The sequence below is a fragment of the Uloborus diversus genome, chromosome 2 (assembly GCF_026930045.1).
Source record: "Uloborus diversus isolate 005 chromosome 2, Udiv.v.3.1, whole genome shotgun sequence".
NCBI classification, from domain to species: domain Eukaryota; kingdom Metazoa; phylum Arthropoda; class Arachnida; order Araneae; family Uloboridae; genus Uloborus; species Uloborus diversus.
Window position 1 is genome coordinate 54,579,816 of NC_072732.1, and position 26,099 is coordinate 54,605,914.

The window sequence follows — 26,099 nt, forward strand, 5'->3', positions numbered from 1 at the left end:
TACTCGGCAAATTCGCCGAGTAGGCCGAGGACCGAGTAGTTACTCGGTACGTCTCTAGTTATAAACATTAGTAAAACTTGCATTTAAATGAATGCGTACATTACTGAAGGAAGACGTTACTGGTATAAATACTGAAAACTCGAAGTTTGGTTGGAATTCCTAATTAATGGTAAATTTAAAATGGTTCACAAATCTTTTGGGGCTTTTTTTCTCTGTAATAAAAACCGCACAACAAAGAAGGGACTGAATGAAGCATCCGGACTGGTCAAATCATGAGGTGTGACTCGACCGCTTCTGCCTGTAATAATTTGTGTTGAGAACATTTATTTTTATAACTATAATTTTATAAATTATTGTCCTTTTAGTTATACACAACTGTGCCATACAAACAAATCTAGTGGAAAATTATATTTAATTAAAAAGTTTGTGTGCTGAACCCTTGGAACCAGAAACTGCAATATAATTGATAATATATTCTATTTAACTTGAAAGTTCCCAAGAAGTATTTAGTAAATAATTATACAAACAACTTTAGTTGCTTCAAAATGAAGCAGTCAAAATATTGCATTCTTGAAACCTTTCTAGCTTTGAAACTTCCAAAAATAAAAAAAAAGTATCAGTTTTTAAAATCTACCGGGACAGATGTCACAGCAATGAGAACCCTTAAGGAATTTCTTTTAAAATTATATTTTATTGTTTTGTTATTAGTATAAAATTTCAGTTTTATTTATTTCAATATATTGATGTAGCGATAAAATTTACTCAATTCCCTGTCATTGATCAAGATTTTCTTTACTAATAATAAAGCTGAAAGTCTCTCTGTCCGGAGGATGTCTGTAGGATGTCTGTGACGCGCATAGCGCCCAGGCCGTTCGGCCGATTTTCATGAAATTTGGCACAAAGTTAGTATGTAGCATGGGGGTGTGCACCTCGAAGCGATTTTTCGAAAATTCGATGTGGTTCTTTTTCCATTCCAATTTTAAGAAAAAAAATATCATAAGATGGACGAGTAAATTACGAAATTATCATAACGTGGAACCGAAACATGGGCACAAGCCAATTGGCAAGATACGAAATTATCATAACGTGGAACCGAAACATGGGCACATGCCGATTGGCGAGATACGCAATTATCATAATGTGGAACCGAAACATGGGCACAAGCCAATTGGCGAGATACGAAATTATCATAACGTGGAACCCTAAGATGGGTACAAGCCAACTGGCGAGGAAATTCACCATACATTATTTGTAAATATACAGGCGAACCAAAAGACCTTTTGATTTTTCTATTACGGGCAAAGCCGTGCGAGTATCACTAGTTAATAATAAAACAGCCAGAGAATTATATAAAAATAAATATAAGCTGAATTTTTAACTTTTAGTTTTTATAAATCTAAATATGAGGAAAATGCCTCTTCCTTGCCCATCTAATTTTGATCTAAAATCTATATATTTTCTATCTAGATAATTTAATTCATTTACAAAATGAACATTGATATAAGACTAGAAAAGAAAAGTGAAAGATATCAAGTTTTGATTTAATTTTTTATTTTAAAGGAAAAGGTTTTTGGGTGTGTTATAGGTCAATGTGTGAATTCACGTGCATTGTTAATTGTACAATTATTTCTTTGAAAATTGGATTTGTACAGCTTATTTTGCCATTATCCTTCTAGAAATGAAGAAATGGATCAATTTGTGCTTCCTTTTCTTTCAAAGATAAAAACCGATTTAAAAATAATACATTTTTCTATTCATGTTATTTTTACTGTTTATAAGTAAATGCAAAACGAAAAAAGTAGGTTAAAGAAAGAAATAAAAAATATAATAATATAATAGTCCAAAATGTATCAAAAATAATAATTCTGCTACTATAAATTAACATTGAAGTTACTGATATTTTTATATCACTATTATCTTGATATAATTATGATCAGTGATCAAATGGATATTCAATTTTGTGTTTGATGTTCAGTCTACTCTCGGAATTTCTTTGCATTTTTGGGCAATGCCTGGTATTTTGTGCTACAAAATACCAGGGGAGGGGGGAGGGGAGGTCCGTTATCTAGTAAGTTTTTTTTTGGAAATTTAAAACTGCTGCTTGTGAAATAAGTCGAACTATTCTCCCTTGAAAACAAAAAGTAAAAATATTGTTATTTTATTGCTTCTTTATTAGTATTTTTTCTTGATGCACTCAGCTATTTCATTCACAGGGGAAAAAATTTCACATATGTTTGTTTGCTTCACTTTTAAATGGATTAGATTCTCATTTAGAGACTAACTTTTTATTTCCCGTTATCTTATTAAAACAGTAAGAATAAGCTTATTTGAGATGGTTTTTGACCGTATTTTTAGCTTTTTGAACGTCAACGTTCCCGAATGGGAACATCAATTTAAAAAAAAAAATTTATAATAAGTTTTTCTTTTGAGTATTTAAAAAAAAATTTTTTTATCAACAAAAGTAGATAGATATATACATAGATAAATATATAGATAGCTAGATACAGATAAGTAGATAGATAGATAGAAAAATAGATAAGTACATTGATAAATAGGTAAATAGACATAGAGATAGATAGATAAGTAGATAGATATATAGATAAGTACATAGATAGATAAGTTCATATATATATATATATATAGATAGATAGATAAATATATAGATTGCTAGATATAGATAAGTAGATAGATAGATAGATATAGATAGTTATATAAATATATAGATAGATAAATAGATATAGATAGTTACATAGATAGATAGATCTCAAAGAAACAGTTTCTTTGAGATCTATCTATCTATGTAATGGAGTGATGTTTTAAGTGGGGTTCCTCAGGGATCAGTTTTAGGGCCTCTTTTGTTTATTATATTTATGAATGACATCAATGAAAATATTTCTGGAAGCATGAATTGTTTTGCTGACGATGTAAAAGTTATGGGGATTGTCGAAAATGAAGAACAAGTAAAACAGCTGCAAGAGGATTTAGATCATATTACTAAGTGGGCAGATAAATGGGGTATGGCAGTTAATGTAGGGAAATGTCAAGTGCTACACTTAGGTCATGGAAATAAGCGTATGAGATATCGTTTACAGGGTTCAGTCATAAATCAGGCAGAAAATGTTATGGATCTGGGTGTCTTTATAAATCAGGACTTCAAGTTTAGTCAACAGTGCAGTATTGCTAGTAACAAAGCCAACAAAATGCTTGGGTTCATCAATAGATCTATTTCAAACAAATCTAAGAAAGTTCTTCTGCCTTTATATAGGAGTTTAGTAAGACCTCATTTGGAGTATGCTGTGCAGTTCTGGTCGCCTTATCTGAAGAAAGATATTTTTGTATTGGAAAGGGTTCAAAGAAGGGTAACTAAATTAGTAGGGCCTCTTTTGTTTATTATATTTATGAATGACATCAATGAAAATATTTCTGGAAGCATGAATTGTTTTGCTGACGATGTAAAAGTTATGGGGATTGTCGATATTTATGAATTTCAGATTCTCAGATTTTCTCAGATTTAGATTATGATACCAGACTTAATAGGCTTAACATGTATAGCCTAGAGCAAAGGAGAGTCAGAGGGGACATGATTCAGTTATTTAAATTTATCAAAATGAAAGATGTAAATGGATTAAATTTTTGCGGGGAAAGCAGGACAAGGGGTCATTGTTTTAAGCTATTTAAATCTCAGGCTAACTTGGAAATCAGGAAAAACTACTACTTTAGCAGGGTCGTGGGCACTTGGAATAGCTTACCGGAAGAGGCGGTAATGAGCAAGGGAGTGGATAGCTTTAAGAGGGCCATTGATCTTCATTGGGGACTAATTAATTGACTAGGACCAGCCTAGCTGGGCCCAGAGCCTGTTGCTGGTCGTCACATTTGTATTTGTATTTGTATTTTTGAATCAAAATTTATCATGTTCAATCACTGGACCAATTTGTGTTCATTTACTGGTTCGTGGTGTTCATTCAATGGGTCGTTGAGCCACTTTTTCTTTAAACACCTAAAAAAGGTGGGAAGCGGTACCATTTAAGTTCCTGCGGTTTTTTAGAGATAGTTACATAGATCAATTAAAATGTTTTAGCTATCACGATCTGTATAGTATAGAATTTAAAATTACTAGGATTTTAAAAAATGAAATTGTGCTTAACTGTTCATTCACTGGTCGGTCTACCCTAGTATAGTGTAATGTTGTGCTAATTGTTAGATTTAGTTCATTGTTTGATTGTTATCTTTTGCATGTTATATTTTCAGACATACTGGAATATGCTCAGATGATAGGGATTGATGTCAATACCGAAAGACATTTATTGTGGATTGCAGAGAAAGGTCTTTCTGAAAAAGTTCCTGAGCCATGGATTGTTTAGTATGTAAATTTTTATTTTCCATACTACAAGGTGTTTCATATTGAATTGGCCAAAGTTACGTAGTATAAATTTTTAAATTAATCTATTTAGCTGTAAAACTGTTGTTTGGAACATTTTCTGGATTTAAAACCAACATTAAATCTGCTGTAAATCAAAATGATGCTATCTATGCAGGAGAAAAGCATACTTTTTTTTTTGTGATACGCTAAAGTACCAGTGTTTATCATCATTCAAAGACATTTTCGCATAAAATTCAGAAGAGAACCGCCAGACATTGCCGACGAGAGGCCATGTCAACCTGGTTGGAAGCTAGGGGCCTCAGCAGTATAAAATGAATTTTATAAGTTTTACAGGGGGAGGGGCGACCAGCTAGCAAGGGACCTGCTTTGGCTCTCGACAGTACTGCCACCAGATTGTCACAACGTTGAATGATGGCAGTTTCAAAACAGGGGCTTCTTGTGTAAAAAAAAGCCCACAACAAAAAGCAGAAAAAAACAAAGTTGAATAAGTTTATAAATCACTATGAAGTTCCGAAAACCACCTTCAGTAAGTTCTGAACTTAGCGTGCCTCATGGAATGAGGCGCTTTGATATGGTCACGTTTATGACTGTTGCATTAAAAACAACTATGGGCACGTCTACAATTTGAACCTTACACCTCTCAGTTGCAGACATTAAAACTTAAACTGTAGTGGCGATTTTATAAACGGATAATTTTTTGCTATTGTCTGATTTAACTTTATTATTGTAGAACTAAGACTTTAAATTTAAGCATTAGGGTTACACCTGAATTAAGTTCTACAGGTATTAAAATGAAAATTATAGATGACATTTAAAAAAAAAAAAAATAAACATGTGCAGTTACTAAAAGTAAAGTATTGAATAGAAATGTGCAATTATGCATTTAAACCAGGGTTCGTGATTTTTTTTATAAAAAAAAAAATATATATATATATATAAATAAAAAAAGTCGGATTTTTTAAATTTAAATCAGATTTTTTTGAAATCTTCAAAAATTTGTAGATATTAATTACTTTACATTTATTAACATAACATATTTCATATAATGGATAAAAATGCAATGGTTAGCTCTTTTCATTTCATGGCAGTAGCTGTTTTCTAATACTAGGTATAAGTAGACCAGTTTTAATATACAAATGCATGATTCAAATTAGACATTTACCCCCCCCCCCTTCCCAGTTACAACCACAATCCTTCAAATATAATTTTAGGAAACAGTGGTACCACCATTTCCTAGAATTATAACTCTTGTATGTTTTAGAACTAAAATTAGGCAGTTTTCTATGTTTTTCAGCTTAAGGTCAAAAAACGTTAAGAAATGGATTCAATTGTTCAATTGGAGTGAAGAAGACAAAAAAAAACTTAATAATAAAGCAATAAACTAATGAATCCATTCAGTTCAGCTTAAAATTAGGACAAGTTCTCTATGTATGTATATTCAATAAGTTTTAAGGTTTATAAATATGTTATTTTTAGGTAAGACATGATTTTGTTTCATGTTTTGCTAAAAAATAAAGTTTCCATCACCATTATCATTTTTAGTGTAAAATAATATGTTGAACAATTACTCCTCTTAACTATATTAGTCATGATAACTACAAATTTTTATTTTGTTCTGAACTAATTTTGGAGCAAAAGCAATATTGCAAGATTCTGAAAACCTGTTACACACACAGGAACAGGCATGTATGTAGTTTTGTCAGTTAAGGTTAAGATTTATAAGGCAGTATAGTTAAATCTAGCTCAACGCATTCTAAAAATGCAAAATTAATTCCTAAAAATAAAATTAGCTGGTTTTAATCAAAGATTTTGTTAAAATTGATTAAAATAAATTGATTTAAATCAATGATTTTTTTTAAAATCACTGGATTTAAATGATGATTTTAATTGTGATTTAAATCAATGAACCGTGATTTAAACATATGTCAATTGATGAAATATTTTGTTTTTTTCTTTCATCTCAATTGTGAGCTGTAATTGTAATGAATTGGGAGAAAAAACAGTTCTATTCAATTAAAATTTCTTGATGTAAAATTCGTCACCTATGATAGGAAATATGGTTTAAAAATAAAAATGTTGTTCACAAAATACACCATATGACTGCTTATTTCTAACACTATTGTTCAGAAATGATTTTGATTCTATAAAATAAATTAACTGCATAATTTGTTCTTCACGCCATTCTTTTTGTCCTATTCAACATGAAACATCCTGTGATATAATAAAATATTTATGATAGTTACTGATATCACTATTAATATTGTCACTTTAATCATTAATTGATTTAACATTAAATAATGCTCTCTAGGTGCTTTAAATTATTATACCATATCTTATAAATAAAAGTGTAGTGTCCATATGTTTGCTACCACAAAACTCAAGAAGTAGTCGATAGATTTGATTGAACTTTTTATATAATGTTTCTTTTGTGTAGAAGAGTGTCCAGAAAAACTTTTTATCCCCAAAATTCTTAACATTTTTCAAGGATTAATCAAAAACATTTAAGTAAGTCCAACAAATGATTTATGTATATTTTTTGCCTATTATTAAGCAAGAGCAGAAGTAAATATTTAACCTGTTGCCAAAAGACAATAAGGAATTCAGGCTTTTCACTCATCTGTTATCTAAAAATGCTGCTTTAGTTTTGATTTTGTAGGGACTTTAAATGAAAACGATTATGTTTGACAGATGAAATTATTCATTTTAGCTTATTGTTAAGTGAGAACTGAAATAAATACTAAGCCCATCGGTTGGGTTTTGAAAAAAATTAGTTTAGTACATTTCACTCAGAAATGCAGTTGGGGGAAAAATGTTCATAGGTTGCTATACTAGTAAATTTACTTGAATCCAATGTATCACCACATGTCGCTAGTGCAAGAAAAACATAACTCTGCTCATATTAAGAATTAAAGTAATTTTATCCATTTGGGAAAAAAAACCTAATAATTTCATGCAAATAAAGAAACTTCTCAAACAATTTATTGTTCAGTGCTGTGTTATTGTATAGAATAATTGCATGTTCTGTAATTGGGTACTCGTATATCAATACCAATTCTTCTATTTTGAAACAACAATGGTTAATAATTTAGACTTAAACGTGTGTCCTGCCCTAAAATTATTTTCTGACTTCGCCACTGCTTTGTTATTTCGGGAATACCCCCCCTCCCCAGATCCCTGTTATTGTTGCACCCCCAAATATTTCGGCCTAAATCCGCCTATGTGCGTTAGTCCTAAAATTTTGAGCGTTTCTTGAGCATTAATTAAAAACAATTACGTCTAACAGGTGACTTATATTCGGTTTAACCTGTTGTTAAGCGAGAATTGAAATGAATATGAATATGAAATGAATTTCTAATTATATTTCTTAATAAGAAATTCGGCACTTTCTTTCATAAATTAATAATGGACATGATTTCTTAATAATAGACATTAATAATAGACATGATTTCTGTTTGTTTGAAAGTGATGTCAGGAGATAATATAGCACTCTAGAGTAAGGAAACCACTTCCTTATTCTATGTATGCCAACTACAGTCTTGAAATTATGTACTAAATTAAATCATGCTAGGTCCCTCAATTTAATAACACAAGCTTCTGACCATAATGTTTTTTGTCCATGTTTGGAGAGAACAAATTTGAAAACTACTTTTGACTGAATTTAAGGCCCTTTTGCTATACTGAAAGGCTATATTACTATCAAGAGCAGACTTTGTATGTAGAAACTATCTTTTCCGACATGAAAAGTTTTGTAACGAAAAAGCATAGTTCATTTTACTCTAGTTGCAATGCATATTTTTTATTAAATTCTTTTTTTCAATGGAGGACACATTTTTGTTTTGTTCTAATCGTAACGTATCTTTTTATTTAACTGATTTATAGTTCTGTAGAATTCATGATATTTAAATTAAAATATAAAGCTCTAAAAGAAATTAACATTGATTAAGTTGTGCTAAGTGATTTTGTGAGCATTTATAAACCAGATGCTGTTGTTAATTATGCATTATTTTCTTTTTAGCGTTGATGAAAAAAATAATATTTATTACTTTAATCCTAAAACTCAAGAAAAATCGTGGTATCATCCCTGTGATAAAGATATTTGTTCCTTGGTTCTTGAGGAACGAACCAAAAGCAGAAATCAGGTTTCAACAGACTGTGGCTTTGAATCTAAGGTATGATAATTTTCATATATTTCAACTATTTATGCTTGTCCTTTTATGGTTGGATGAAGGTAATGCCCTACTTTTTCACAAATTTACATTTTTACATTCAGTATTTCTTACCATTTTAAAGCTGCTTTTATGTTGCATCATTGTGACGGGTTATAATGTATTGTGAAGTAGTTTTTTCTGTCATTCAATTGTTTAAAATGTCATTATAAAATGATGTAAATATTTCTTATTATTTTTGAAATTCATAGTTTAACATTGTGCAATTGTGATTTTTGTACAATGAAAAAGTTCAAATCTTCAGGTGCCACCAAAGAAATGGAACTGAAGTTGACATTTTTTGTGCTTTTTTAAAATACATTTAACTGATAATAGATTTGCAACCATTATGAGTTTTACTTTGCCTAGGGTCTGAATTATATGCAAATACATATATAGACATTTTTGCTTTTTTCGGGTGTAAGTACCCCCCCCGGAAGGGGCCGTCCAGTAATCATGTGATGTTTTTTGGCATTTTTAAATCCCCCTCCCCCTTGGTGTTACATGGGGAGGTTGAAGACTACCCCCTACTATATCATGTGTATTTTTAGTACCTACGAAAAATCTTATTTTTCTTTTTAAATATTTATAAATTGCAAGTATAAGTATCATCTAATAATGAAAGACTAAAATAATAACAACAAAAACTATAATAATGAAAGGTATGCGAAAAAATATTAAAGTAGAGTATCCTTGGGCCACAGATTACCAAGACTTTCTTCCATGCCAACAACTGGATAAGCATCTTCAGTTGTAGTTGTAGGCACAGTACTTAATTCTTCGAGATCCATATTGGTTTCATCAAACCACTTGGCGTCGCCAATTTCACGCACTATGCACAGAATCTCTCGCGGTTCTCGAAACAATAAATACACATGATATATTACTACAACCCTCCCTCCACCTACGTGATGTTTCTTGATTTTTTCTGGAACCCTCCCTCTCTTTCGAGCCTCACGTGATTAATTGATGGCCCCTAAGCCCTTATACATAAAAATGGCTAATAAGGGCTTACTGAGTTTTTTACTTGTTTTTAGAGTTTTAAAAAAGTGTTATAAGAAGCTGGAAAAAAAGTTTTTTATTTTTCATAAATGGAAAAAGATGTGCTGGAAACCATTTATGTGGAAAGGTATACTGCCTCTTTTGGCAGCGAGTAAGAAAAGAAAAAAAAAAAAAAAAAGGTCAGCAGAGAACCTGAATTCTAGTACTTTTTAAATACACATTTAGTGGCTCTGGGTGAGTGGGATTTTTGAGTTATATAAAATATAATATTTTTAAGTAGTAAGTCAAATTTTCACCTGTAAATTTTCCTTCCTCACTAAAAGTTTACTCCTGAATAGTTCAGTTTCTGGTCACTGAAAAAAAGTTGACTGCAGGAAATGTAACTTATTGGTAAAAAATGAGTTAAGTTCAACAGTATTTTGGAAAAAAACAAACTATAGTGCATCCTAAATTGAATGAAAACAACACAAGTGCTTAAGCATGTACTGTCAAATTCTGTTACAACAAACTTCAAAGAACTGTAACTTTTGTTGGTTTTAACAGGAATTTGGTTGTAATGGAATTGAAGCAATGCAATGACATTTAAACAGGACTAAACATTTATTTCATTGAATGTATTTCATTGTATTGTTATTTGCTATGATGAGATTTTACTGCAGTTGAGTTAAAAAAGGTGACAAATCCACCCCTCGGAGACCCTCTTGGGCTACACCACTAGAGGACAGGGAAGAGCAGTTTTATTGTATTATTGGAATGTTTAATAGGTATGATATTAACAGCTGTGATACATCAAATTTTTTTGATATCACAAATGTATCGGCAATCAACTATCATTCCATTTTTTTTTTTTTGAATTATTTAGTGTTATGATACCAAATATTTTAACTTCATTGACATTATAAATGGTCTCGATCTGTCTGGAAAGTAATGTCAATGAGCCAATTCCAAACATTTATTGATCGCAACCATTAAAAATACATTTCAAAATAGACCCCTAAAATTATTAATTATTTGATATGTTTGATTATGTATTAATACAATTTATCACAAGTACATTTATTGACAAATGAAATTTGAAATTGTAAAGATTTTGATAACTCTTTTTTTTTTCATTGCTTTTCCAAATTATTATACTAACTCACAAAACCAGTTAAGAAAACATAACTAGCAGTTAAAAATCATGACAATATATGTGCATGCTTATTCATTGTAATCTCTTGATATATAGTTTTTATATTGTTCAGAATATTTGAACTATTAGCTAGAAGGTTCATTCAGTGAGGTTTATTCATTTGTGGAAAAAATATTGACAAAATTAGTTCAGAAAATTAATTTTTATTCTTTGGAATAAATTATAAAAATAAAATTAAGGTATAAAATGGAATTTCTTTATGATACAGATGATATCTTAATAAAGAATGTTTTGTTTTCAATGCTTTAAATGCCATTGCCATTTTAAGAAAGAATTAAAATAGTTTAAAATATGAAAAATTTTGCTACAGACATTGAATTTTGATAGAATTACAAGAAATTTTCTAATTACTTTTAGCTGGGCATTCTGTAAGTACAAATAAATAGGAATAAGCTATTGAATTAAATATTGGTTTTCATAAAATTATCCAAAAATGAGGCTTAATAAGAATTTCTATTGCATATTAATGTTGTAGTATAAGCCATATAATTTCACCAATAATTTTATTATGCTTCAAATGTAGTCAAGTTTTTATATATTATATTAAATAAAATTTGATTTCATTTGCGACCAATATAGGATTTCAGAACTATAATGAATTGCGTTAAGCTTTAATTTTGAAGTAAAATTTTAAGATCTGATAAATCTCATAAATATTTTGTAGTGTTGAAGATGTATGCTCGCTACAAAAAAAATCAGGGAGAAGTATCAGAGTTAAAGGTCGGTAATATAAAAAGTTTTTTTTTTTTTGCACTGGTGGTGCACTGGGCAGCTTATTTGCACTCAATGTTTCTGCTTTTCTACTTCTTTAGCTGATAAAACATGCATGTCTTTTGCAAAATTTATAATTTTCAGTGTTTGATGTATTTTCATTTTTGCATGATCTACTTCCCATGAATGTTTCATTAAGTATTCCGTTGAAGTAATATTAAAGTTTGTTAATAATTATGGAACTCGTTTTTCTTTAGAATTTGAAAAGACATAATATTGTGATAACATTTTAGACATTTATCTCCCTTGCATAAGGGTTAAAGTAAAAAATTGAAATTAATAAATTAATATTTAATCATGATTTTCTTTCAATGAAATCTATTGTTATGATACTTTTCACATGCATAAAATATTGCTCATATTTTTTCATGGATAAATGCTTTTTTATACAATTTTCTTTTTTGTCTTACATATTGCAACCTGTTTTTCATTAGAAAAACTGTCATAAAGCCTTCCCTTTCTTTGTATAAACATTATTTATTCATATAAATTTTACTATTACAAAATTTAAATGCAAAGGGTTTGAAAATTAATGATTTCAATCTTTATACTGTAGATTTGAAACATATATTAAGGCCGTAATTTATAGTGAATCAATAAATTAACAGTTTATTTTTTAAGTAATTAAAGATTTAAAAATTGTACCTTCATCCAACCATTAAAAGCAGCCTTTGGATCCAATTCATGATGGGTCACAATCTTCTGCAAGATTTTCAAAAGCCCCTCTTCCTCAGGTATGTGGATTTGATTTTTGTCTCCCATTAAATTGATTTGCTTACATATGTTTTACTGTTAGCTATATAATAACAACAAATCCTTGGCATCTAAAAAAGTAGCGTTATGACTAGTTATTTAAGACTAAAAATCATTCAGACGTCATGTTACACTGAATTTTTCTTATAACTAATTTGTCTGGCACCCAAACTCTTGCCCAGACTCCTAAGATTTTACAAATTTTGTCGGTCTCTGATAAAAATAAATACTTAATGAAAATTCAAGGAATAGTTGAGTGTGTTATCTAAAGTTTAATTTATTAATGAGGTCAACTATATTTGTTATGCTGTCAAATGACAAGAATGTATAACAGCCTCATCATTAGAAAATAGCTTTAGGGTATAATTCACCATAGGGAAAATTTTAAGGGGAGCGGGGCTCAGATATTTTCTTCATGGAAACCGATTTCAGTACTGATTAGAGTCTTTGAAAATTTGACATTTTTAATAACATTCATCAACGGGTGGAAAAGAAATGTTTTAACATTTTTGCAAAGAAAAAGTCCTGAAAGCAAGAGAGTTCTAATTTCTAAGGGGGTGGCTTGAGCCCCCACTTCTCCCCCTCCATATGGGCGCCCATTAGGGTGTCCCCCCCCCCAAAAAAAAAAGAAAGGTGAAAAAAGTTTCATATAATTTGATTGACGGCAACCCGTGCCAAAATAAATTCTCAAACATTGTATTTGTAAAAGTTTATAAAGCTATTATAATAAAAAAGCCTGCTCTTGATGTTGCTGTGGCTTAGATTCAGATACAACCTAAGTTGATTCAATTCAAGAAGACATTATGTCATCTGCCTGTGGTATGCATCTTGAAAAATAAAACATGCATTTAAAATTATTATGCTGTTGATCCCGAGAGCCTGCTTTTTATTCCAAAAGTTTTAACTTGCCACAAGTGCTTTTTGAATTAAATTTTTCTGCTATTAATAAGCTGTACCATAGTTAAAAAACTGCAATGCGTTTTCTGATTTTCAGCTGATTCTAGAGAACGAAATAGTTTGTCTTATTACATATGTGTTTGAGTACTAAAAGACATGCTCTTTGGCAACAAATCCTTACATAAAATCATTCTAACTACATGGAAATTTGCGCTTACAAGCTGACGCAGTCTCTGATTTTCAAGCATTGAAAAATTGTTTTAAACTGTTTTGTTAAGAGTTTGAAACTAATTATTTTTCACCTATATCAATGCAATTAAATTGTGTAAAGTGGAACCTTATTTAACAAGCTCCTTGCATAATGAGTGAAAGAAAAGATAAAAAAATGACTTTTTATTTATGGTGAGCACTTTTTTGCATTATGAGTAACGTGCAAAATACAACATTTGTATTGTGGCGACATGAACAGAAAGTCAGTCTGCCTGCATTTTGTCCACCAATCTGTGTTTCTGTTTATTGAATAAACATCAAATACTGTTGCTTCTGAAAACATCACTCAAACTCATGATATTAAAGCATAGTCAGAAACTCAGTATGGAAGAATTAACAGAGCTAGATTTTGTGCCATAGCTAGAAGCTCTGGATGAAATTTCATCAGATCTTTGGAGTTGGAGGAAAAATGGCTGACCCTGAGTCCCTACGCCTATTCCAGCTCCTTCACCACTAAATCAATCCAACTCTGCAACTATGGCAGAGCTGCTCACTTGGACAGAAATTGAGACTTCCAACTCCTTTACCCCAAAATTGGTACAACTCCGACTCCATAGCCCTGGATTTCATCCAGAAAGTAAGAAGAGACTGCCTCAGTGGAGCAACTGTCCAGTGAATTAAGGAAGATGTTGGAAACTCGAAAAAACTTGCATAAGAACTGTTACATAAAGAAATATCATCCTAAATAAGATTGTAGCAATGTGGGCTACAAACTATGTTTGAAGATAATATTTTGTTTCCTTTTTCTCAATCTTTAATTGCTATGAAGAAAAACAAACATCTCCAGCTATCTTATTAAAAGGGGAACATGATAAATGCTCAATCATATTATTACACTTTAGTTTTACTTCTTTTCTTAGAGGAACCCAACCTGTTTTATATGGAGGTAATGAAAAGATTATTTCGCTAAATGAGTGTTTCATATTATGAGTTGGACTTCGGAATAAATTGGTCCCAAAGCAAGATTTTTCTGTATTTAAAATTTATATAACAGTGTGTGTTAATGTCTTATTTGTGGTTACAAAAGAAATAATAATATAAATAAAAATAAATACATAGATAAAAGAAAGAAAACTGAATAAAGAAATTGGGAATTTAAAATAACAAATTAAATGTATCATATCTTAATTGTTTTATATAACTTTAAGCAATGGTTTCATTTTCAAATGTCTTCCTAATACTAATGTTTTGAGTTTTGAGACCTCATTCAATAAGAGACAGCATTAGAATCTTAGTGTTTAAAATTGTTCTTTAAAATGTATGTTTTAAGATTTTAGTTTTTTAAGTTGTATTATAATTTCATAAGCAAGACAATTTATTGTAATAAATTTTTATAGCTATCTTCTCTCGCTGATGCTCCAACATTATCAAGTGGTAAAAATACAGTAAGTTTGTTTTATGGTACTGCTTTTCTAAATTTTCCGAAACTAAAATTATATCAGTTTGTTAAATAGCAATTTGGAGTACAGATATCTACTTGAGAGAACATTTGTAGAATGGATCTTTGACGAGCATCTGACTATATTATTTTTCAATACAAATGAGGCAGTACTTTTAGTTTCACAAATTTTTAACGCTTAAGTACTGCACTTTCAACTTTTTAATGTACGATACCTACTTTTGCCCTCCATTTCAAGTTCTTTATATTCTATGAAAATACACTAGTTATCCTCCAGTATGAGTTTCAATCATATTTAGGCTACAATAACTTATTTTGTATCTGTACAATTTTATTAAAAGGTAGTTTATTAAAATATTCTACTTGCAATAATGCGTGACTTGTTTGACTGAATATTCAATTTAGACCTACAAGGCCTATTAGTATTTCTGTTGTTTTTTTGTATTTGGTAGAAATTAGCTTTCATTATACAGTGAAGCACTGTTTATACATTTTTGAAGGGACTGCAAGAATAAAGCATATAAATGAAAAAACGTGCAATAGGTATATGTTAATTTGTATTGGACTTCACAGTGACCAATTTTAAAAAACATATAAATAATAAAGAGATATAAAAAAGGAACATATAAACGTTGTTTCACCTTATATACCACGGTTATGTAATAATGCTGGTTCAAAATATATTCCCCCTATCCTTGCAGTATAATGGAGTTCTACTGTACTTAAAAAGTTTATGCTTTGAAAACATAATTTTTTTTTCTCTCTGAAATCACAGTAAGAAAGCAATGAAACCAGTGTAAATGAAAAACTTAAATTTTTTTCCAGTCTTTAGTTTGCTGTGCATGTAGTCTTTAAATCTTTCATGATGTTTATAACTTGATGGTTTACTAGGAAGAAGATGTTACATGGCAAATAAGTAAATCTGATAAAAATTGTATTTTAACTTTTTTTTGTTTGTTTGCTTTTCTGCCTACTTCATGCAGTTTATTGAGGAAAAAAAAAAGTCTTCCTGAATGAGTTAGTACTGTCGTGTGTGCAATAATCTCAGTTTTGAGATATTGTTTTTTGTTTTCATCTACAAAGTCCTTCAATTGACTACAATGTCACCTTATTTATATCCTGATTTCTTTAATGTATTTTTTGCCTTTTTAGCCTGCTTTAAGGTATGGGAAAGTGGATAAATCTGTTGCAGGCAAAACTTTCGATGCTGGGCGGTTTGAAAATAGAAGAGGTACTCAGTTAGCACCAGTGCGGTTGAGTAACCTAAAGACGCCTGCACCTCAGAAAACTGGCTCTGGGACGTCTTTTATGCCCAAAGGTACTTCAATCTACAAAAACATTCGCCGTGTAAAAGAAGAACCAGAATATGAAGAAGGAAATTTCAGTGATGAAAGAAAGAGAAGTGTAAGAATGTGCTAAAAATATATGTTCCTTTTAGAAATATCTTTTGTGTGTTTTCAATTTATATAGTTAATCTTTGCATTACACATCATAGTTGCTTAGAGTTTATGTCGTCAAATGATTTAATTGAAAATTCTTCATATCATTTTTCTTAAAGGTGCTCAAAAATTATGTTTAGTTATCTGTTTTATTACATATTTTATTTATTATTTATTAAAAATATTTAATAATTTGAGACATTTGTGTTGCATTTAAATAAAATAATTATTGTCCATGCTATAAAGGCATTTGTTTAAAAAATATTATCTTGTTTTTTTTTTGAGAATGAAGTTTTAGAGGTTGGTTCTTATAGTAATAGCAAGTACTAATAATTTTCAAGTAAAGGTGTTTTTTATGCATTAATTAGATGATAAATTAGTTAATGATTAGTTAAATAATAAATGATATTGGTTAAATGATACCCAAAGCAACTAAATATTTTCTATTAATTATAATTGGTAAAACGTATATCGATAGTTTTTCCCCCTTAGCTTTTTATGTGACTTGTCACTTTAAAATATTAAAACATGTAAGAATAATATATATATCAATTTTACTTTGATAAAGTTATTTTGAAAGTTAAAAACTTAAGTACTTGATTCATTTTCACACAGACCTAATTTTGACCATTGGTAAATCTTTAATTCAATATATTCAATAGTAGGTTTCTATGCAGTACTAAGACTTGGAACCAAAACAAGGGCGGATACAAGGGAGGGGCGATGGGGGCGATCGCCCCCTCCTTGAGCCGAGGAACTATAGTACTTTCTTCAAGTATATTTTCGATATTAAAGTTCCAAAAACGTAATTTTACGTAATTTTCGATGGTCTTAGAAGAAAGGGAGCTATTCCGGATTTGAAGTTTTGAAAACGCAATCGTAGCCCATCTCTTGTTACTCTGGGGATAGGGACTAGAACTTTCAATAGGATTTTTTTTAATTGAAGTTCTAAAATCGCAATTTTAGACGATCTTAGATGATAATTAGGGATAGGTTCAAACGCTCACCCTGGATATGTTTTGAAAAAAACACCACTATAGGACGCCTTTGTTTACATAAGGGTAAGCGATGGGGTTCAGTACACTCCTTCGAAAGTTTTAAGAGATTAAAGTTCCAAAGTGTGAACAGTAAAAAACAATCGCCCCCTCCTTGAACATTTTCTGGATCCGCCCTTGAACCAAAACCACAGAATGTTTGAGATCTCCACTTCAAAAAGTAGTCCTTGAATTTCAGCCACCTGTTGGGGGCTGCTTCAAGCCCTCTATTGCCGCCAATCCCTGGGGAATGATGGAAAAATGTGCACTATAAAATGTACATCGTTATAAATGTTTACATTCATGTGATGAATTACAAACAAATACTAATGTTAAAATTTCATAATTAGCAATTATTATTACAAGTGCACATTACAGATGAAAAGCTTTTGTTTGATGCCTTTTCATCCATAAGCTTAGTTTTTTACATTCTAAAATTGGTTCCTTGTAACACAAAAACATTTCTAAATTTTTTTTTTCAGCATTTTCAATTTCCTTTTATTAATTTTTGTATTGTTATTTGTTTGTAAATGTTATTTTTTTTTGCCGACACTATATATTTCTCTTAACTTCAAATGAGTTTCAAATTATAGCTCACCATCTAAGGGGAAGATAAATAAATTTTTTTTCCACAGAAAATAGTGCTATTTTTATTTATGAAGGAAGTTTTCACTGCATATGTTCAGGGTTGCTATTTTGTCCACTTTTTTGCAAAAAGTCCGGGATGCCGGAAGAAACTGGACAAAATGCGCGAAATGAAAAATAAACTGATTATACATACATAAATTTATTGTTATGGTGTAATAATATTAGTACATTATTCTAATACATTTTCTATTATGAATTAATCATTTAATTAAAATAGAATCACTAGCTTTATAATTTTATAAATCTAAAAAAAAATTAAATTACACCTTGGTGCATCTAATTTTAGATCATAATTTATTTAAAAGTAATAAAATTTAACAATGAAAAAGCTATTGGGCATGCTTAGACTATTATATACAGTTGTAGAAAATAAACTCAATGGGAAAGTCAAATGAAATGCTTGGAGACATACATGCAAAACAAAGATTTATAGTCTAAAAATATTTTATAACTGTTATATTTTTCGAGTTTTTATTGATGTCACCCCATAGTAATATATCTATGTACTCAGCTTATTTTATGAATATGTTAATGTCATACAAATTAAGAAAAATTACTACTTTAGTGGGGTTGTGGGTTCTCAGAACAGTGTACCGGAAGAGGCTATAATAGGCAAGAGGGTAGATAGATTTAAAAGGGCCATTAATCTTCATTGAGGACTAATAAATTGACTAGGAACAGCCTAGTCAGAGCCTGTTGCTGATCACCACATTTGTATTTGTATTGCAAGAACAGATTTCACTTCATGCCAAGCATTTATTTTTAATACCATATAGTTTTTTTTTAAAATATGATTTTTAACGTTTTGAAACTTGAACATCCTAAAATTTACAGCTGATGTGCTTATTTTATAAATGCCATTACATGCATTATAATTTATTTTAACACTCATTTGATTTATTAACACACTTGCATAAACTTCAATTGACTTACTTTTTTTATTTTCACTTTAAAATACTTGACAATCCTTTGTTTATATACATATTTATGTTTGTTATTTTTATATTAAAATATTACTTGAATAGGAAAAAAATCTACATAATTATATTTGTTATTTTCAAACTTCAAATTTTTAGCTCAAAACGTTTAGTTCACCACTAAAGTGTACAAAATGTTTTTTTCGCCGTTTTTTTCCGGGGTGGACAAAATAGGACAACCCTGTGTATGTTACCTTAGTGATCGAAAAGTAGAATTGATTTTTTTGCTTGATAGTTGCATCAGGTAACTGTAGTATTAACACTATAGTAGAACCTCATTAATCCGGACGAATAGGGATCCAGGTTGTCTGAATTAATGAAAGTACGGATTGAGAAAAATAACCAATAAGTTGAACCAAGGTACATAAACAAACTACTGTACACAGTAAAAATTTTATTTTGAATTCAAGAGAATGAAATGTAAAGCTGCATAAGAGAAAATTTCAAAAATCTAAAATATGGAATATAAAAATACATAAATGATGTAACTCGCCTTTTATTTATACACTAGTGGTACCCGCATGGCTTTGCCCGTAATACAAAAATTAAAAGGTCTTTTGGTTCGCCTGTTTATTTACAAATAATGTGTGGTGAATTTTCTTGCCGATTGGCTTGTACCTATTTATGGTTCCATGTTATGTTAATTTCGTATCTCACCAATTGGCTTGTGCCAATGTTACGGTTCCACGTTATGATAATTTCGTAATTTACTCGTCCATCTTATGATAATTTTGTTCTTAAAATTAGAATAGAAAAAGAATCACATCGAATTTTTGAAAAATCGCTTTGAGGTGCACACCCCCATGCTACAAATTAGCTTTGTGCCAAATTTCATGAAAATCGACCGAACGGTCTAGGCGCTATGCGCGTCACAGAGATCTGGACAGAGAGACTTTCAGCTTTATTATTAGTAAAGATGATGTATATCTAAAGGGCACTTCAGATTGAGCCAAGGTTGGTTTAATAGATTTTGGATTAATGAGGGTTTACTGTTATTTATATACTTTTTCTTTTGTGGGCATGATTCATATGATATGAAAAAGCTGAGTTGAACTTACTTTCATTTTGTCAGTTGCAAAAAAAAAAAAAAAAGAACTGAGGGGGGGAGGGGAAGCTTGTTTTGTCATAAGTTTTGCAAGCTTTCTTTTTGAAATAATTGTCATGATTGTATGTTTTGTAAAATATGGAAAGTTAGTGATATAATTTATAACATATTTCTTCCATTTATATTTGTGCAGGTTTCATCATATGATGACTTAAATGAAAGTTTAAATTCTGAAGATGGCTCAAAATATTCATATGAGGTACTTATATTACTTAATTTCAAACAAGGGCGCCCATATGCAAAATTGTAAGGGGGGAGGGGCTCAGATATTTTCTCAATGGTTTAGCAGGATATCTTCTCCATGCAAACTGATTTCAGTGCAGATTAGAGTTATTAAAATTTGACATTTTTAATAACTTATGAAGGATAACTTTACTGAAGAAGAAATGTTTTTACATTTTTGCAAAGAAAAGGTATTAAAAGCAAGAAAGTTCTAAATTCTAAGCAGGGGGAGGGCTTGCCCCCCCCCCATATGGTTGCCCTTTTCAGTTTTATTTAATATAATTGCAGTTATTCAATGAATTCTTTTAGTTTGTACATATGGGGATGAGTTTTTTTTTTCAATTTGTCTTGTGAAAAATGTTTGAAATCGAGCCTGAGTTGAGATTCAGGACAGTCTGTAAATACGAGCATAAAATACTTCAACCTTAACTCTCATATGCTTTTTAAAGAGTTTTTTTGTATTATTCTTAGCGTATTTAAAAATAAAGTGCAAACATTTAATATTTTTTACTTTAGATTAAAAATTTAAACACAGTTCAGATGCATTTTTTGTTAATTTTTGAATCCTGTATACATACTAAACAAATTATTGTAGTTCACAGTAATAAAAAAAAAATCACTCAAATTTCAGTTTAAACTACCATTACCCTGAATCAGTATTGATTGTTTTGTTAATTTTGTTTTTATGTATGTACATATACGGCAACCAAATTGACCATCCTTGCATCAATTCCGCCAAATATTTTCGTGATCTTTCTTGATATGTATGCAATGGAATATCTCTCTCGCATAACTCAAAACCGATAAATTGTAGAAAATTGAAATTTTGTATGTAAGACTGGTGAAACTTCTAGTTGTACAGCTTCCACTTTGGTGACAATCCAACAATCATTCAGACGTCTGTACACACTTATGTATTTGTTTATTTATTTTGTCCAACTTAAAAAAGGATAGTTGTAGAAAGTTGAAGTTTTGTATTTTAGACTTTCATAGTGTATAGTTGTACTCCTCTCGGTTTTGATTGTAACAGGTTCCCCAACTGCTCCACGTCTTGTGAAGTTGTTTTGCGAAAATAGGGAAACTCCGCAAAGAAGTTATTTTGCTCGGCATTTCTTGACCGAGCGTTTTCAAGCAATCATGGAAATACTCCCTCATTTCCTTTCTACCCCTTTCTTCCCCTTAGACTTTTTGCTGACTATTGTGTTCTTTCTTGGGTAGAAAGATGAAAGGAACATTTTTCTGTGGATGGGGAGGAGAAAAGAGGAGTGAAGGGAAAAGGCTTGAGTGTGGCGGTGAAAGTATTAGATGTAGCTCATTGTGTGATGAACTTTTACAAATTTCAAAATACAAGTGCATCTGCTTTTGAAACACTTGCTGATTTTTATCAACTATGCCATTCTACCGCTTAGATGTTAATAATTTTGTATAGACTAACCTTCTTCCACTTCCTCTCAGTGGTGCAGTGAAGGGGAAGTTTTGGAGGTAAAAACACCCCCCAGAGGCATTAGTTTTAACATGAATGCGAATTCTAATTCAGTAGTTTATACATATGAAGGGACAGTTTTGATCAAGAAAGTAGGTAGACCAGATGGTATTTTTGATCGAAAAACTGCACCAGAAGGTATTTCTGACCGCTCTAGTGCCTTCTCCTATATTTCAATTTTTTGCTGAAGACTTGTTTACCCATTCAAAAATTCCTATCCTAATTCCATCCCTGCTAATTTAAGACAATAACATTCGCTAAATTTAATCTTTATGCTTACCAATGATGTGTAGATCATAAAGATTTTAAAACCAAAAACCATACTCAGTGGTGCAACATGGGGCCAAAGCCTGTTGTTCCCATCTTCAGTTTTCCTGACTGAGGGTTCTGGGGTGTAAGGCAGATGTTCAGTTAGGTGGTCAGTTGAACGCAGAACTTCCAAGGTTTAGTTCCCAATCATGCTTGGTACTTATTTTATCTACACACTGAAGGGATGAACGATTGAGCAGACCATGCCCAATTTTGGAATTGAACCTGGGTCTGTGGTGTGGAAGTGTGAAGCACTACTACTGAGCCACTGGGCTTCCTTGATGATATTCATAAAATAAAATTTATTTTAATTATACTTTTTTATTTTATTATGATACATGTAAATGTGGGAAATTGAAGATGTTTATACTCAAAGTATGACATAGTTTTAAAAATTTTTTTATTAAAATTTTAAAACATTCATTATTATGCCAGTGTTTAAAATGATTAACTAAAGGCAAAAACAAACTTAGTTAAGTGTTTTTCGTTTCTTAAAATTATTTTTATACAAAACAACACTCTATTTTTCATAAATTTGAAATGCTTTTCAAAATTACCACAGATGCTCCTCAAATTGTTGGCTACCCTGCTGTATTTTGAATTTGTTCTGAAAGTGCACTTTATTTGTATTTTGTATCAAGTCCAACTTCTTATCAATTCGCTTTTAGTATCCAGTTATTTACATAATTGATTCAGAAACAGTGAATTTAAGTTCAACCTTCGTTTTTTTTTCAGTTTTGGTCTTCTGCATTCTAGCTGATGTTAAACATTTTAAACAGTGATTTTTTAAAAATTTATCTTGTTCTTGCTCTTCATTAAATATGGTTACTTAATATATACTCACAACAACTAAATGTGGGTGCTAACGCCAATTAGTTTTTCACACTGTTCACTTGTTTCCACAATTCTGTACTTTTAGTACTTTAAAATCTTAATCGAGGCTATCTGTCAATGAATCAATCTTGACTTGAAAAATTTACTTTATGCTAGCATGGACCATTATTATTATTAAATTATTAATTTTTATTATTAGTCCTGATGCATAGTGGTTTGTTTAAGTTGTTTATTTGTCATTTAAATAAATATTATGGCTAAATTAAACTGATAATTTATTGATATTCTACAAAACACCTTCTTTTATTTTAAAGGAGACAGATGATGAGGAAAAAGACTCTCATAAATTGGATCACTATGATTACATGAATGCTTCCCCCTTGTCTCCTATGCACTCTGCTGATGAATCACCTGATGTAATGTATTTATGCGTAATTGTTATTTATAGTTTTAATAGCTTAGTTCTTATAAATTTTGAAAAAGATGTTTCAAGTCAAAGATTTTATATGATTTGAATTATTTCTTAAAATTTATTTTTACAAATTCAAAAAAAAAAAAAAAAATATATATTTGTATATATATGTATATATATGAAACCTGTGTAAGTTGACCACTTGCGGTGCACTACTTTCGTGGTCAACTTATAGAGGTTGAATTATATAACAAGATCTAATTCTGTGCCTGAAAATAGCGGTCAACTTAGACAGGTGATCAACTTACAAGGGTGGTCAACTTTACAGGTTTTACTGTACATGGTTTTAGTCATATTTTAAAATATTGCCATAACTATGCTTAAAACAAAAGAATCAAGAAAGTAATAAAATTACAAATATGCATTATTTTCATACGCTAAATAACGTACATAGTTTAAAAAAATACATTTAACGACAATAAAAAAATACATTTAACGACAAAATTCACTGAAAATAACCGACATAAATTATGATTTGCCTTTTCTTTGTCTGAGATTTTTTTCAAAATATTAGTTTGTCTTCTGATTTAGATATTGTATAAGCTTTCCTCTTTTTCAAATTTTCTAAAAATATTTCATGATATCAATCATTCAGGGCCAGATTTTGAAGTGTGGAGACCCCGGGGCAACGAAGGAGTGGAGGCCCCTAATCAGGGTTCGAAAAGATCATCATATTTTCGAAAATATCCGATACCTTGATAGATATCCGAAAATTTTGATATATATGTATATATCCGATATTTTCAACCCATGAAAGTTTGGATATTTTGTAAAAATTTTATTGTGGGGGCCCCTTTCTTGTGGAGGCCCTGGGGCAGTAGCCCCGCCTGCCCTCCCCTAAATCCGGCTCTGCAATCATTTGTGTACAGTTTTCTTCAATTCTTTAACCCTGTCATCAGGGTTTCAGCTGAGTTCAAAATATTTTTAGCGAAAGAGCTAAAATAGAAAATAAAAACTTTAGCAAAATGCTAAAATGTCGAAGGTTCATGTTCACATATCAATCTAAATGTCTCAAAATATGTTTCAGCTACATTCAAAAACCAAAAGTTCAGCCATGATATCTTTAAAGAAATAAATATGCAATAGCTATTTTTAATTGAAAAAAAAAATGCAATTGTACTTACTATTGAGAAAACTCAAGTTTTAATTTTAAAAGTGAACTAGTCCACTCCCCCCAATACATGCAGTACTGACGGGATATAAAGCTCATTAAGACTAACTTCAATAACTTTGTTGAACTTAATAATAATTAGCTAAGATTTCTAATAAGAATAAGTTGAATATCGCCATGCTAGTTTCATGTCTGGGATCGTGTATTGTCTATTTATTTAGTTTTCTACTTTAGCAAAAAAGTGAAAATGACTTTTTTCATTTTCATATTTTAGATAGTATTTTTGCGATTAATGCGACTGTAAGTGAAACCCTGCCTCTCATCAAGGGAGGTCATCTGAAAGAGCGTTAACTAGTGATCATTTTATTATGTTCTTTAAATTGTGTTTTAAAATTAAACTGCTTTTAATAGAAACAATACAGTGTAAATAAGAAGGTTTTTATTTTGTAATGTTATTTAACTTGTTTGATTGGGATATTTAAAATTTTATTTTATGGTGCATTACATCTTAGAAATTAGTGCTAATTAGAAATATGCTTATTGCATATTTCACATCAAATGGAAATTCTTTGCTTTCTTGCACTAAATGGGAATTTTTACAAGCAAACCACCAAATCGAGAAAATTCTATTAATCTGTTGATTTTGCAACCCTGTGCCGGGAAAATTTGAAGGCATTGTTGCTTGTTGGTCTGAAAAGTGTTCCATTTGAGCGATGAAAGAATCTAGTTTTTCAGTGTAAGTTTATTTTATTGCTATATTTTTTATTGCTATATAGATTTTCTGCCATTTTTATGCTAATGTTTCTACATTAACATTTATACTTTCAAAATAAACTAAAATGTTTTAAGTTTACTAGTTTATTCAAGTTCCATTTATTAAAAATGTCTAACAATCTGAAATAATTGGCTGGTAGGGGTCAAGGTAATGAATAGTACAGATTTAATTGTTAAATATGCATCCTTGTTTACTTCTAATATTCCTTCATATTTATGCAGTGTCTACCTTTCCCTTATTATCTTCACAATCCATTTTGTTTCCTTGCTAATACTTCTTTTAATTTTAGGCTTTGGAAATTAATTCTCTTATTCAGATGAATGCTAAACTTTCTCCTAATCTTGATGTTCCTAAAACGTTTCTGCCGCAGCAAACTTCTAACAACTCTCCATCTTTAAGTTTAAGAAAAGTGGTCCAACCAGCTGCACTGTGAGGGTTATTTTATAAAAAATTTTCAGATAAGTGTTGTTTGAAATAATCATCTATAATTTTAATAATAAAATGGTAATGAATACAAAATTATCGTTATTAATAGACACATAATACATTATTTCAAAATTTAAGGGAATTCAAGAAACTCAAAAAAATCTAGCTGTTAGTAATGGGTTGATTTATTTATTCTAGTTTTGTTTCATTAACACAGATGAAAAGTCTTCTTTTGCTTTTCATATTTGATTTAAAGAATGTATTTTTGTGTCAATGAGATTTTCCAAAGTAAAAGAAAAAAAAGGAAGTCTAAATATAGATTTTTGCATTATTGATCATCTTTGTTATAAATTTATTAAACCTTCCAGAAGCATTTCCAAAAAAATGTTTCATA

At 30.3% G+C, this 26,099-nt stretch overlaps 1 protein-coding gene across 1 annotated transcript in view; it reads left to right on the forward strand.

The window, feature by feature from the left end:
- The first annotated feature begins 13,948 nt into the window (after window positions 1-13,948).
- Window positions 13,949-26,099, forward strand: part of LOC129216320 (golgin subfamily B member 1-like) — a 37,895-nt gene continuing 25,744 nt past the window's right edge. Inside the window, exons 1-5 of the mRNA XM_054850530.1 lie at window positions 13,949-14,083; window positions 16,023-16,274; window positions 20,207-20,272; window positions 23,236-23,337; window positions 25,569-25,708. Coding sequence (XP_054706505.1) covers window positions 13,949-14,083; window positions 16,023-16,274; window positions 20,207-20,272; window positions 23,236-23,337; window positions 25,569-25,708 — 695 coding nt within the window. The remainder of the gene's footprint in view (window positions 14,084-16,022; window positions 16,275-20,206; window positions 20,273-23,235; window positions 23,338-25,568; window positions 25,709-26,099) is intronic.